The following is a 15236-nucleotide window of genomic DNA, read 5'->3' as shown; positions in this document are numbered from 1 at the left end:
AGACCTCTAATACTTGGAGACTTGAACCGCATTTGATTATGTGATATTTCTTCTTAGAGCTGCCATCGACCATCGTGGCAAAGGAACTGTGATATTTTCTGCATAACCACCAACTGTTAGTTATGCAAGCAGTCATGAGGATTGTTCTCGCCCTATATGGATAAGCAATTTCTTTTTCCAGTCTGCTAGTCTTTTCTCATTTTCTTTTTACCTTTTTAAAAATAAATCCTACCAGCTCCAACTGGGACTCATATGCACTTATTAAGATTTTCACGTTTCTTTTGTCTTTTTGTTGGGGGGGGGGGGTGACGTGCAACTAGGGGTGAAAACGGTACAGAAACGGACGGAAATCATCTTTATTGTTTTCGTTTTCATATTTTTTTCGGAATCAGAAACCCCAGACACAAAAACGGAATCGAATATTATCGAAACCGAAAACGGAGCGAAAACGAACCGGCGCGAATACGGCAACAAAAATTGATCGGAATAAAGAAACCCCTCAAACTGGTAAATCCAATTCTCAAGTCTCAACGGTCAATAATTCATCATAAAACACAACCATATAAATCCAATTAAGTATCAATAGTATATTATAAAACAATCTATGGAATAAATTAATAATACTGTTGATAAATCCCAATGCATCAAAAAAAGTTCATATGTAATTTTAGATTTGCATAACAAATATTTTTTAAAAAAATAATAACCAAATACCGTGGTATTCACTATTCAGTGCTTAAAAAAAGAATCCAGGGTATATTTTGTGATTTATGGAAATTCCGAGAAAAATTCCGAAAAAATTTCCGGAAAGTTTCCGAACGATTCCGAGTTCCAACGGAAACTACCCTTAACAATTTCGATTCCATTTCTGAGAAAATATTTCTAAATTCGTTTCCGTTTTCGAAAAATTCCGAAAAAATTCCGACCGATAGATTCCGTTTTTGAAAATAGGTTCGGAATCCAGAAAGTTTCCGTACCGTTTTCACCCCTACGTGCAACTTTCTTTCCTTTGTAACTTTCTTTCTTCTTGATGAAATGACGTGCAACTATGTTGCGTGTTCGAGAAAAAAAATCACATATCTAGCGCCCTCGTCATGATCAAGGGAAATGATAGTACCATCTGCATATAATAGTAAAGCTATGTTCTCGTTCAGATTTGGACCTAATTAAGCCACTTAGCAGCTGCATATTTATAATATGTTAACCCCTTTTCTACCAGATGGAACTAATTAAACCCGTAATTAAACCCGTGAATAGCCTATAGTATTGAGCGGAGTGGACTAATTTTGGCTTGGGAATGAACCACCATATTGAACAGAAAAGGAGAGAGTGGTCCCCTTGTCTGAGCCCTTTATTACTACTTCATCCGTTTCACAATATAAATTATTATAGCATTTCCCACATTCATATTGATTTTAATGAATCTAGACATATATATCTATCTATATTCATTAATATCAATATGAATGTGGGAAATGCTAGAATGACTTATATTATGAAACAGAGGGAGTATTATGGTTCTATGCAAATGTTAAGCTTAACTGGAAAGGAAGCCCGCGCATATGCGCGGGCATCTTATTTATTGTTTGTAGAAATAATGTTAAGATAATTAAGTCATATCTCAACATATACATATAAGAAATTGTAGATTTTGCCTCATAATAACAAAAGTCCATGTTGTGAAATAGTCCGTAGACTTTAATATAAATGATAAGAATATCTCTTAGATTCAAACAAAAATCACTTTTATCCAAATTAGATGTAAACTCTCCTATTATCACCATTTCTTATTATCATTATTCTTATAAAAGATAGATATGTTTTTAATAAATGGAAATAAGCCTAATACATCGATCGCTAATACATAAAACGTTCATTTCAACTATGTACCTAAATGTTTGTGTCAGCACTTATTTCTAAATCTACGAATAAATATTCAAAGACTTTAATTAGTTATTAGGACTGCAAAATCAAAGGTGTTTTGATTATTATTCTGTGATGAACAATTAGCATTGGAGATTATTGGTTTTGATATTTGGAATTTATTTGCGAAGTGGTTTTGGAGATGATTGAAATTTTACAGGTGATCTACAGATACTGTTGTCTGTTGGGTCCGGTCAGACCGGGCACGGGTTGCCGGTCAGACCAGCGTGTATTGCTCGGTCAGACCGGCGCAGCCCGCGGTCTGACCGGCCAACTCTGTGTCAATTTCGGTTTCGGGTTGTTTGTTTGGATATCCGTGATTGTTTCATGCTTATGGCTTCTAGATGGATACTATGCGTATGTAATACTGTTATTTGCTAACAATGAGTCAAGTTGGGGATAGCTTGGTCTCGGAATATGGTTTCTTTGTTTGTTCTATGTGTAGGTGACTCGAGATGCCGAGAGAGTATTTGCGATGATGGACCGGGAGTCGGCTTGGGGATAAGATGACGTCCGTGGTGGTAAGAGATCATGCGGGATACTAAGGCTAGAGTTCAATGCACATGGAAGGTCAAGGTTCCATATGGCATACGATGGAGGTATTGTGTGCGTTTGGGATGCGGAGTCGAATTTAGAAGGAGTCTAAATTTGGTGGAATTGGTTATGTAAAGTTTGTTTCTTGTTCTACAGGGTTTCCTAGGGTGATTAGGACTTCTAGTATGAGTTTGATTCGTGGCTTTAGGCTGCCTACATTGGGTATAAATAGAGAGGGAGCGTGAGGCTTCCCAGTATCGCTTTTGAGAGCAATAGAGTTGATAGTTGAGTTTGGGTTTCGAGTTTAGTCGAAATTTTTGTAAGGAGTGCTATTGGTGCACTTTGTAAATATAGAGAGAATCAATAAAGTCGTCATCCACTTTAAGAGTTCTTTGATTTGTGTTTCACCGGGTTTCGGCGGTCTAACCGGCAGCGCACCGGCGGTCAGACCGGCGGGTGACTTGCGGTCAAACCGGCAGCGGCGACAGGGAGCAGCAGGCGATCTCGGCGGTTTGACTAGAGTTCGATCTCGGTCAGACCGACGTTCATCAGGCGGTCAGACCGGCGCATACACTTCGGTCAGACCGCGATCCGTTGAATTTGAGGGTAACTTTTATTTACGCTAAAAGTTTTGGTTTTTGGGCATACCAACCATTCACCCCCCTCTGGTTGGCTTAGTTCAGTGTTTTGATCCTACAAGGACAACACCGCTAAAAAAATAGACATGAATGCCCCCTCTAATGGGTGGGACTATCAAGATTTTATTTATCTAGTTGCCTTCAAGCATGGGCCGACATAGTTGTGCGTCTCACAGATGAGAAGCACGATTTTAATTAATCCTAGTTCACTATTGGCACTCTCAAAGACGATTGCATCAGTAAGTAGGAAGTTGAGCACTATTATTAATGGTGAACTCCACTAGGCTTGCCTCAACTCAACCATATGTATGCCCCCTTGCTATACTTGTGGTAGCGTAGCAAGCTCTGTTATCCATGCTCGGTGCCCCCCATGGAAACAAAGAGAAGATGGATGTGATGAAAATAGTTATTTGCTTCTTCCCATACAATAAAAATATAGTTTCTTTATGTTTTGTTTAGACACAATTTTGTTTATGGTGTTAATCAAAACTGCTCATTTTTTTACGGTACAAATACAACGTAATCTTTAGAAATGAGTGAAGTTGATCACTAAAAATATATATAGCTAAACAAACATGTGATGGTGACAAGCTTTAGAGTATTATATAATTGTTTTTATTTTGACAAAGATCTATATTTTAGTATCTGATTTGTTTTCATCACCTATTGCCCATAATTGCATGATTATGAGACACCTTTGCTAATACTAAAAATGTATTAATTTCCCAACATCATTTATAATAACTAATTTGTTGGAGTACACTTATAGTTATGTCAGAGGGGTGTATGGCATACATTCATCAATTATCACTTATGACCGTTATATTATAATTTCTCAATTAAAAGTAAATATATCATGAATAGTGTCATACACATGTTATAGGATTGTTCATTTGTTACCAAACCTATTTGGCAAAGAAAAAAAAACGTAAATAATCATAATTCTTGTGATGATTTAAGGGTCGTATTATAGCAAGACCATTGCCCGGGCATACCAATCAAATAGTTATGAAAACCCCAAAAAATTAGATATAATTAAAAAAACATAATGTTGTTTCATTTTTCATACGTGTAGATTTCGGTTAGTGTTATATAATTGTCAAGTGATATTTGACCATAAAATATATGTGAAATTATTTCAAAGATTACCATGACATTAATTATTATGTGCCGCCTAAATTATTTCAAAAGTTATTATGATATTATTTATTATATATCAGCTCCATGTGTTGTAATGTATCTAGTAGTATAATATAACCATGATAAGTTATCAACCTTTGAATACACCAGAATATAAAGTGACTATAAAATTTAAAAATAGTATAAAAATGGGTGTTTAAACACATTTAGTTTTTTTATATTGATATAGTTTAACTTGCATATTTATTGTTGGAGTAATAAATTTTATTTTATAGTAGAGAAAATCCTATTTTGAAAACCGTCTATATTTTTTTGACGCAACTTATATTTGTATTTTTTTTTGGGCTTCATAGCTTTATTATCGTATGCACATATGTTTCTTTGCTTTTTGTTTCAATCGAGCATCCGGTAAACGGTTTCTCTTGTGTGTATATACACAGGAGATTAAGAGGAAGCGGGTTAATCTAATAATATAAAATAGGATAAATTGGAACCATGCCATTATACTTTTGCAAAGTTTAAGATATGCTATCGGTATCTCAATGACATGTAGGACCCATATGAGTCAATGACATGTGGGTCAGGATGGCATATCTCAAATTTTACAAAATTATAATGGCATGGTTCTAATTTTCCCTATAAAATAACGGGTCCATCATTTTGAATGAAAATTGACAATGACATTATAGTGCCACGTGGCATTCTAAGGGCCTATTTGGGGGACTTTTAGCTGCTGCAGCGTCTCCCAAAATCAGAAGCTCCCCCAAATAGATAACTTTTGGTTCAGATTCTGATAAGCTGTAGTTACAGTATCCAGAAAATGAATTAGAAGCCCGAAGCTGGAAAAACCAACTTTTACAAATTCTCAGAAGCTGACTACCAACCGGCTGTTTCTCAGAATGTTAAGCTCCTCCAAACAAGCCTAAGAGTGCTTGCAGAAACGCCGCATGACCATATTTGCAGAGTAATAAATTTTATTTTTATAGTATAGAAAATCCTATTTTAAAAAGACCCTCTATTTTTTCCCACTGTAGTACATATATTTTTTAGGTCTTATAGCTTTTCTTTTTACTCGTGCATCCGTAAGTGTTTTTTTATGGTAATAGTATCTAAAGGTTTATTTTGTTTAATAGGCTTTTTTTTATCGTAGTGCGTTCTCTGGTATATATTTTTTGGGCTTTATAGCTTTATTGTCGTATCTATGTACGTGTATTTGTATTTTTTTTTTCAATCAAACATCGGGGTAAACAGTTTCTCTGGTATACACAGTAAAGAGGAAGCGGAAGGGGGCTAATCTAATAATTTAAAATAATAGGTCCATTATTTTAAATAAAAGTTGATAGCAAAATTGTAGAGTGCCATGTATGTGGCGCTCTAAAAGTACTTGTAAAAAGCCACATAATTTTGTTTTTATGGTATAGAAAATCCAATTTTAGAAACCGTCTATTTATTTTTTTCTACCGACATAGATATATATTTTTTTAAGGTCTTGGAGCTTTTCTTTTTACTCGTGCATACATAAGTATTTTTTTTCATGTGAACAATATCTATTTTAATAGTTATTTATCGTACATATACATGTACTTCATTTTAAATGAACAGTACTGTACGTACGATCACGATGCCATCGACCATCGTACGTATGCGTATAGGTATAGGTTAGGTTTAGTTTTTTCTATCGTACGTATGTACGTAAGTATGTTTTTCCAGTATAAATGATTTCACTCATATCCACATAATATTAGATCTAATCTAATGGACTAAATTAACAGGTTCATCAATTTAAATAAAAATCAATGGTGAGATTATAAACTGCCACGTGGCTACCTTCAAGCGTACGTGGAAGCGCTATATGGCGGCTTAGAAATATTTATAGGAAGATTAATAGTACTTTAGTAGAAGCGCTATATGGCGGCTTAGAAATATTTATAGGAAGATTAATAATACTTTAATATATAATAGATAGATGAGACGAAAGTAAACGGCAGTGGTAGAGAGTACCGGTGAAAATGTTTCAATGGTATTAATGTGCACCCCTCGATGGTACAAAACTAAACTTGAAAACTTTTCATGATATGAAATGAATTTTTCCGAAATATAAAGGAGAGGGAGGATTACAGGAAGGAAGAAACGTATGTACGTACTTCCCTGAGGTTTGGGCTGATGGGACAGAAGGGACGGAGGTGGGTTATGGTATTTTTTTTTCAAAGATAAATTTAAAAAATAAAAGTTATGGGTCCACCGATTTATTAGAATGTCTCTTTAAGGAGTGTTTATAGGATTATCACGTGATGGGTTAGGAGTGTTTATGGGAAGTTTAATGATCTTTTAGTATATATAATAATAGATATTATAGAGTATAAAACTAAAAATAGTTTGAAAATAATTGTCTATAAGCAACGATGGCGAAGAAAGTTTCTGGAGAAATCGTACTTTTGAAGCACATACCACACACATTCCTTAAGGTTGCGTTTCTTGTTACTGTTAATAAGGTAATGGCAGAGGTGATTATTGATATAATCTTGCAATCTTAGGTCCCACGGATTTAGAGTTTTCTTTTCTTAAGAATTGCCTTTCTCTGTGTTTCTCTACTGAGATTTTGCACAATGGCATGAACTAGACGGTACGGACTTGGTTGCTGGTGCTGATCAAATATTGATCATAGGGTGCTGTACACCGGGACATGTTTGGCTGCTGGTCCTTTTTCATAGTTATTAACAACCCTGAAGAGGATGATAGACAACATTTTTTTAAAAAAAATTCATTAGGAAATTGTGGAATCCATTTGACAAATCAAAATAATATAATATATATAATAACAACGTAACAAAGAAAAAAAAACACAAATTATATTGGTTACTGAAAAAGTACTATGACTTGAATGTAAAAGTTGATAACACCTAACTAGCTTAGAGTTAGAGACTCAGTTATATTCGATCACTAAGCTAGCTTATGGCTCAATCGTGATATTGATGGTGACATGGCTGGCAGTGCTGCCATTGATGTCGTCGTCCTTGCTGACAGGGGCGACGATGCTGGTGCCCTTGGCGATGGGGGCGACGGTTGGCAGCTCGAGGTCCTTATCTTGCTTCTTGGGTGTGGTCTGGTAGTAGATGGCATAGAGGATGAGTTGCATGAGAGCAAAAAGCACACCAAAACCATTGGGTATGGTGATGAAGATGTCGAAGCGGATGAGCGCGTATGACGTCCAGCAGAGGCCGTTGAGGAAGCTCACCACCGACAATAGCAATGGCATGTACTCCACGCTCTTAGTCTTCACAACCTGACTCATGATGGTGAGTGGTGAGGAGTACATGATGGTGCCAAAGATGACGCAGAGGATGCCGACGATCAAGGAGCGTCTCTGATGGGTGTGCGCGCCTAAAAGCACGCCGAGCGCCACCGCCGCCATGAAGAGAGCCTCCGTAGCGAGCACCACTCCCATCTTCTTCTTGTTCTTCTTGTCGGAGAAGAGGAAGAAGATGGTGAGGTAGACGGCCTCGATAACGAGACCAATGCCGTTGATGGTGACGACGAGGATGCTGTTGGGGTGGACGATGGGGAGACCATAGAAAACCCAGAGCATACAGTTGAGCAGCGTGGCTAGGTACGGGTCCGCTTTGAAGTCCTGCACGTCCTTATTCTTGATGATCCGCCAGAAGGTGGGCACCGGCGAGAGGAAGAGGCCAAAGGAGATGACGTTGCCGACGATGCCCACCACGTTGTGAATCAAGTCCAGGGACACCATCTTGCCGGCTGGTGGCGGCGGACGTCGATCGCCTTCCTGTTTGCTTGGTTCGCGCGCTGAAAATATTTTAGGCTGAAATTGCTCTAGGTAAACAAAAATAAAAAAAAATGAAAATCCGGCCTTCCTTCAAGATTTTAGCCTGCGGGCTGGATCGTAGACGTAGCGGTTGGTGTTGGTTTGGTAGCTCGTTGAAGCGGCGGAGGGCTGGATTTATACTCTCAGGAATCTGTATAGAGTCGGTATCAGAGTCTACTAGGATTAGGTTCCGTGTCGGCCACCATTTAATTCCCGAGTCCGAGTAGGCCCATGGCCAAACGGACAGACCAGGGCCCGCTGGGCTGACTATGCGTGGGATGGAGGGAATTCATGTTTCGTTCTGGTTTGTGTACGCCATTCGTTCCGGTAAACAATTAACTTGTGATTCGAGAAGGGTTAATTTGATCCATGCCACTGAAATATCTTAACTAATTAAAAGATTAGTATTTTTTGGTTCGTCACATTATTTTTTTGTCCGTGCGTCCGATCCACCGATGGCCTTCGTCACCGCAAACCTCACGCGCGTGGAAGCCTTTCCTTTCATCCGATTCCTATTTCCAATACTACGGTTGGGACTTGGGAATCACCACCAGTCCACCGCTACCCATGCCGCATCCGCCTCCCGCCACCGGCCACCGCCATGCGGCCACGCCACCTCGGTTTCGTCGTCGTCGGCACCTTCTTCCTCCCTTTCCCTCTCGGCATCTCCCAGCGTAGCGAAAAAAAATCCTCCGATTATTGCCCCAAATGCAAATTAATTCCCATCCCCAAATCACAACTCACAGCATACGATCCACAAATCCCAAAATCAAAGTATGTTCATCCAAATCAAAAATCCAAGATACAATTCACAAATCCCCATATCAAAGTCTGTTCATCCAAATCAAAAATCCCCAAATTGCCAAATCACCGCGCATGCGCCTGCAACTCATCCACTTACCCCACCTTATCAGCTCCGCGCCGAGACAGCCGCGCCCTCGGCCGCATGCTCACGGCAGCTCCCCCGCCACCTCCCGCCCCCTCTCCCCCACCTCCTCCAGCCGCGGCCGCAGCGGCCTCTCCGCCCCACCGTGGAGCCGACGGGTGCCGTCACCGGCCCTGGCGCCGGCAGCGAGGCACCTCCTCGCCTCTCCCGGCCACGGTGGCCGCCTCGAGAGGAGGAGGAGGGGCATGCAGACAGAGAGGAGGAGAGCGAGAAGGAGGACGGATGTAGGGGGAGGAAAGGGAGGGGGAGGGATCGACGGGAGGGGATGGAGACCTGATCGACAAGAGAAGGAAGGTGCGAGAGAGAGCGAGCGCGCGGTGGGGAGTGGATAAGGTAATGCGACCGCGATGGGGCGATGGCATGGATCGTTATTTTCCTTTAATTTCTCCGTTTGACACCTGCCTACCTACGTGGTATATACCCTCCTATCTCAGAAAAAAAAAAGGGCTTGTTCACTTTGATGAAAAAAAAAACTTACCAAATTTTGGTATTGACAAAATTTTGTTATAGTCGTCAAAATTTTGGCAGGATTTCTTATATAGTTACCAAATTTTGACAGCAAACTGAATGTAGCAACTTTTTTATCAACTTTACCAAAATTTGGTAAGGTTAAAAATGGTATCGAAGTGAACAGGCCCAAAAACATACCCGGGATGAAACACCAAAAACTAAAATAATACATACATACGTAAATATATATCTCCGTAGCTGCATATCTACCATTAAAAAATACATAAGGTTTCTTGGGATTTCTTTTCATCCGTATCAATTTTTTTTCGTCCGTCCGACCGCCCTTCCGACCGCCCGTGAGATCGTATCTCGGGTACACAGATGGTTGAACTAGATATCAAATTCGATCCGATTCATTTGAGCCCAGAAACGAGAAAAACTGGATCACAAAATCATAAATCCACTAAATTATAAAATCACAAATCCAACAACAATAAATCAAAATCATCCCATAAAATTAAATCATAAAAACTAAATCACCAAGGTCACTGCTTATTGCAGGCCAAGTACGCCGTCGTCCTGAGTCTGTGGTGGCTTGATGGGCGCATCGTTGTGCGCCGCAAGGAGGGTGCTGCTGCCGTAAAGAGGCTGCCACCACTGTGTCTAGAAGAGGGTGATGCCCCTGAGAGGGCGCCACCCCGCCGGGGAAGGGCACCGCTGGCCGGAGAAGGGCGTCGTGTGAGGTTGCCGGGAGAAGGATGTCGTCGCCTAGGGCGAAGGCACTGTACGAAGGGCACCGTGGGCCATGGCTCACGGGGGGGGAGTGAGGGCAATGGGCTCCGGCGGCGGCGGCGGCGGCGGCTGGCGCAGGTTATGGTGGCGGTAGGCACGGGCTCTGGTGGCAGCGAGGATCCGTCGGCGACAGCGACGGGAGGGGTGGATCCGGCCTCCACGCGTGCGGTGCGCCGACGGTGACGACGGGAGGGGCAGATCCAGACTCCACGTATCCCGCCACCTCTCCACCTCCCACGCATGCGGAGCCGCCTGCGGCGGCGACGAACCTTTGTGATTAAAAAAATCGTTCAATTAAACTTTATCCAACACGACATTAGCCGGTATAACGCACGGGTATTTTGCTAGTAGCAAATAAAAAAATATACCACTACTATTCGCGTTATCGGCTAGGTGCCACTGGAAATTTCTAAAATTGGATCCATGCCACTCCCGTCACTTTCCATCCTCCTCGCTCACGTCGCCGTCCTAGTACTAGGCGCGTTAGCGGCGAGGATCCCGCCGACGAGGGCCGCCGCAGCCGCTGCTCCTCCCGATCCCCGTCTCCTCCTCCAGCTCCGGCGCCTCCGACGAGGGCCGCCGCCGTCGCTGCTCCTCCTTCTCCTCCTCTAGCTCCGGTGCCGCCGATCCCGCCGACGAGGGCCGCCGCCGCCGCCGCTCCTCCCGATCCCCGTCTCCTCCTCCAGCTCCGGCGATGCCGACCCTGCCGACGAGGGCCGCCGCAGCCGCTGCTCCTCCAGATCCCCGTCTCCTCCAGCTCTGGCGCCTCTGACCCCGCCAATGAAGGCCGCCACTCCTCCCGACGAGAGCATCCCACACGTGCTCTACTGGATCCAGCCGGTGACCATGCTCGCCCGCCGTGTACTACCACTACCTCCACGGGTTCGAGGAGCTTGTGACGGAGCACGCCGGCGAGCCGGAGTTCACGGTGGCCATGCCGGGCCTCCCGCCGATGGCGATCCGCGACCTCCCTAGCTTCTTCACCGACCTCGACGACACCAGGCTCTCCGCCGCATTCCACGGCGTCCAGACGACGATCGAACAGCTGGACATCGATCGCCAGAGCGGCAGCAGCAGCGGCATCGCCGGAGCGAAGAAGCCTTGGTGCTCGTCAACACCGTCGAGGAACTAGAGCTCGACGTCCTCGCCTCCTCCTTCCCATTGGCCCGGCCGCCACCTCGCTCGACGGTAGCGCAGCCGCCAAAGTGTCGCACGACCTGTACAAAGCACGACGAGAAGGGCTACATGAAGTGGCTCGACGCAAAGATTGTGGGGGAGGGGGGATTTGTTCTTCTTTCTGATTTGGTTTTTGTGGTTTCTTGATCGTTGGGGGTAATGGTGCACCGGGTCGGCCAGTTCTTGGAGGTTGTCGAGGTGGTGGCAGTGGTGTTGGGGGTGGCGGTGCGGCCAGCCTTGGGCCCGTGGCACTATTCACGGACGGGAAAGCGCTGCTGTCGCTGCTGTCGGCGGCGGCGCCGCCGTCGTGGGACCATAGATGGGAACGGAGACGGCTCGAGAGATTAGACGGAAAAAGTGACGGGAGTAGCATGGTTCTAATTTTAGAAAATTTCAGTGGCATATAACCGATGTGACGAATACTAGTGATATTTTTTTAATTTGGCAAAGTTGTAGTGGCATGGATCCAATTAATCCTAACGAAAATGGTATTTTGCGCATGCGTTGTGGGAGAATGCTCCCCAGATCGACCCCAGTCCAGCCCTGCACGAGGTCTTTTTGGCTGTCACCATTCTTGTAGTGCTTATTGTTGCTATTATTTGAATGTGATTTTAATAATAAGTTGTGCAAAAGATGTTGAAACCATTGGAAGTTCAAATTTTTCTATTGAAAGTTATCAGCAATTCCTGTTGAAAAATATGCAAAAAAAAAAAAAAGAGGTTAAGGACTTCGCAAGCTTTTGCATTTTCGTGGAAAGAATCAGTCATACTTCCTTACCCTAAAAGAGAATTTAATTTAACTGCTCTTTCCAAAAAGCGTGAATGCAAATAAAAACATCCCTTGGGAAAGCTTCGTGGCCAGGGGGCCTTCTTAATAGAAGGGACATTTGGTGATAAGCTTGTGCCTGTTTGGAGAGAGATCATCATAAATTATTAAAGTATGCTATTCACGGTACATAAAATACTTAGCCAGGGCTGCTCCCGTATATGAGCGAGGTATTGTAATATAGCAGGGGAATCCACCATTTTAGCTACTATAATAGTGTATTCCATGGCCCCCTCTTCATGGAAAGTAGTTACTACTTAAGCTATGGAGGATTCTCTTTGACCGATAGCTACATAAACACATATTACATCTTTGCCCTTTTTGATTGAGAATTGTATCTATAGCTACTGCTGTTTTGTCGGTTTGTCTGTCCCCAATAATTAACTCTCGCTGACTGCGCCCAATAGGAATCATCAAATCGACAGCAATAAGCCCCATTTGAAGGGGTTCATATACAGAACGCCTGGAAATTATACCCGGAGCAGGAGATTCAATTAGGCGAGATTTTTAAGCTACAATTTCGCATCTCCCATCAATAGGTTTAGACAGAGCATTTATAACACGACCCAAGTAAGCCTCGCTCACGGGTATCTGAGCAATTCTTCATGTTGCTTTTATAAAACTGTCCTCTTGTATCATCAACCCATTGCCCATTAGTACAATCCCAACATTTTTGGATTCCAAATTCAGAAATACCCCTAGTCCCTTCTGCAAATTCAACTAATTCGCCTGACATTATTTCACTAAGACCTATAATACGAGCAATCCCATCCCCCACTTGAACTATACGACTGATATTCTCAATCCCTACTTTTCTATTATATTGTTCAATACGTTCGCGTAGAATTTTATGAATTACGTCGACTCGAAGGGTTGCCATTACTGTTTCTTTACTATTTTTTTCGGAAGCAAGGGGGAAAATAATGCCTAAATTCTAAAGGAAAGAAGAAGTTCAAGGCCTAATTAATTTAACTCTTCCATTCCATGGCCCCGAGAATGCTAATATTAGCACGAATCGTACGGAAATGTAACTCGGTATTCAAACAACTATTCAAAGTTCTTAGAGCTCCTTGTACATCTTGTTGGAAAACCCGTTGTCGGACTGATTCATCGCCCTTTGTTTTTCAAAATAAAGGGTTTCGTTTTTAGACTTTTCTAATTGTTCCAAAATAATAGAAGTGGCATTAATCAAATTTGCCTTTTCTCGTTCTATCTCAGAGTATCCATTCATTTGATACTTATTCGCTTCTAGTTCGACTTTCTGTAATCAAATTCGAGCTTTTTCGTGCTGCTCAATGGTTCCTCTACGCAATTCTTCCGAATTTCGAAAAGTACTCAAGATCATATGTTTTCGATTATCTAATAAATCTTTTAATGAAAGTAGATTACCTTGCTATTAAGTTTACAACTTTTATAATCTCTTCCCGAACCAAACATGAATCTTTCGATTCATTTGGCTCTCACGCTCTCTTTTTTTCTTTTTTTGCTATGGCTACTTCCATATTTTTTTAAGGGAAAATTTGAACCATGCCACATAAATTTTGTAAAATTTGTGATATGCCACCCTAACCCACATGTCATTAATTCATGTGGGTTCTACATATTATTGAGATACGGGTGGCATATCTCAAATTTTGCAAAATTAGGGTGGCATGGTTCCACAAACCCTTTTTTTTTTAATGTAATGAGCCTATCCTCTACCCTCTCTTTTCTGTTTATGTTTCAATATACCGAAACCCATATAAGACTAGATAAATATTAAGAGGACTCTTCCGCCTAGATAAAAATCTGTCATGGGTAGTAAAGTTGTTTTTTTATTTGTATTTGCCCTTTAGTTAAAATTTTCAATTTCATTAAGAAAAACTAAATAGAAAAATGGAAAATTAAAATGGATAGAATTCCTACTTTTTTTTCTTCAAATCCAAAAACTCTCTCGTCGATTCGGCATTGGATTAAAAAAGGGCAGGGTGCCCCTTCTCGTAGCGCGTTTCCTTTTCACCGACCAGAGTGCTGGCTCAAGATTAAACCGATTGATCTGAGCTAAGCACACAACATTTTTGTAATCTTTATTTGAAACAACACACAACATTGCAACATAAGGTAAAAAAAAAAAAGAGATACTCTTCTTTTGCCCATTTATGATTATTGCTAGCTTGTAACAAAATACTACGACAATTAAGCCAACAAAAATTAAAACAATCATACATCAGTCAAAAGAAAACTCGTAGCAAAGGCACACGTGAAAGCACCTTCGCGTTAATTCACTCGTCGGCACCGTCCGTCTCCACGCACACACACCGGAAGTGCCCGGCCGGCTGGCCGGCGGCAGAGCAGACGCAGCGGCGCCGCCTGGTGTCCGCGCACCCATCGTCCTCGCCGTTCATGACGGTGACGACCACCTTCTTCTCCGTCTCCGGCTCCTTCTCGGCGCGCTCCTCACGCTTCGGCGGCGGCGGGCGTGTCGCCGCCGCCGTGGATCGCACGCCGGCTCGTCCTTGGACGACGGCGGCATCTACTTCTTCTGCTGGTGAGTTGCCACTGGTTTCATGCTTGTGATGAAACGTCCAATTGGTATTTGCTAGTTGCAATGAAGCTAGGCGTGGGTGTGGCTGAATATCTTTATGTTTACTTATTATAAAAATTTAAGATGCTTTTGTCAAGAATTTTCGTACGTCGTCAAAATTTGTCTTCGATTTCTTTTCGGCTTGGGCTTGACTTGTCCGTGCCACGTAGAATCCGGACGCGCCATGGAGATCGAAGGCGGATTCTGCGTGGTCTCACGTTTTTTAGTACGCTCTGTTCTGTCCACGCCTCGTGTGTCGCATGGCTCAGCGGACCGCGCCTTTCCAGATGATCACCGATCGATAATGTTTGCATCGTCTTGCATGCGATGGAATAGCATTGCGTCTCTGATCATGCCGCATTGCTGCTGACTGCCAAGAATTGATTTGTCAGATGAGAGTTTCATGTATGCATGCGTGCAGCATGC

The 15236-nt window shown here is 42.4% G+C and overlaps 1 protein-coding gene and 1 pseudogene across 1 annotated transcript; both read right to left on the bottom strand.

Annotated features, from left to right (window-relative positions):
- Positions 1-4361: 4361 nt before the first annotated feature.
- Positions 4362-9385, bottom strand: LOC127783979 (bidirectional sugar transporter SWEET7b-like). Its single transcript, XM_052311146.1, has one exon. It carries the CDS (start codon positions 7981-7983, stop codon positions 7186-7188), a length of 798 nt encoding a protein of 265 aa, XP_052167106.1. The 5' UTR covers positions 7984-9385; the 3' UTR covers positions 4362-7185.
- Positions 9386-12195: 2810 nt separating this feature from the next.
- Positions 12196-13127, bottom strand: LOC127784661 (ATP synthase subunit alpha, chloroplastic-like; annotated as a pseudogene).
- Positions 13128-15236: the final 2109 nt, after the last annotated feature.

This window comes from Oryza glaberrima, chromosome 9 (assembly GCF_000147395.1).
Source record: "Oryza glaberrima chromosome 9, OglaRS2, whole genome shotgun sequence".
NCBI classification, from domain to species: domain Eukaryota; kingdom Viridiplantae; phylum Streptophyta; class Magnoliopsida; order Poales; family Poaceae; genus Oryza; species Oryza glaberrima.
This window is presented reverse-complemented; position numbering and strand designations above follow the sequence as displayed.

Bases quoted from the DNA above. Each gene is read 5' to 3' on its own strand.
- LOC127783979 (XM_052311146.1), bottom strand. From the start codon at position 7,983: ATGGTGTCCCTGGACTTGATTCACAACGTGGTGGGCATCGTCGGCAAC.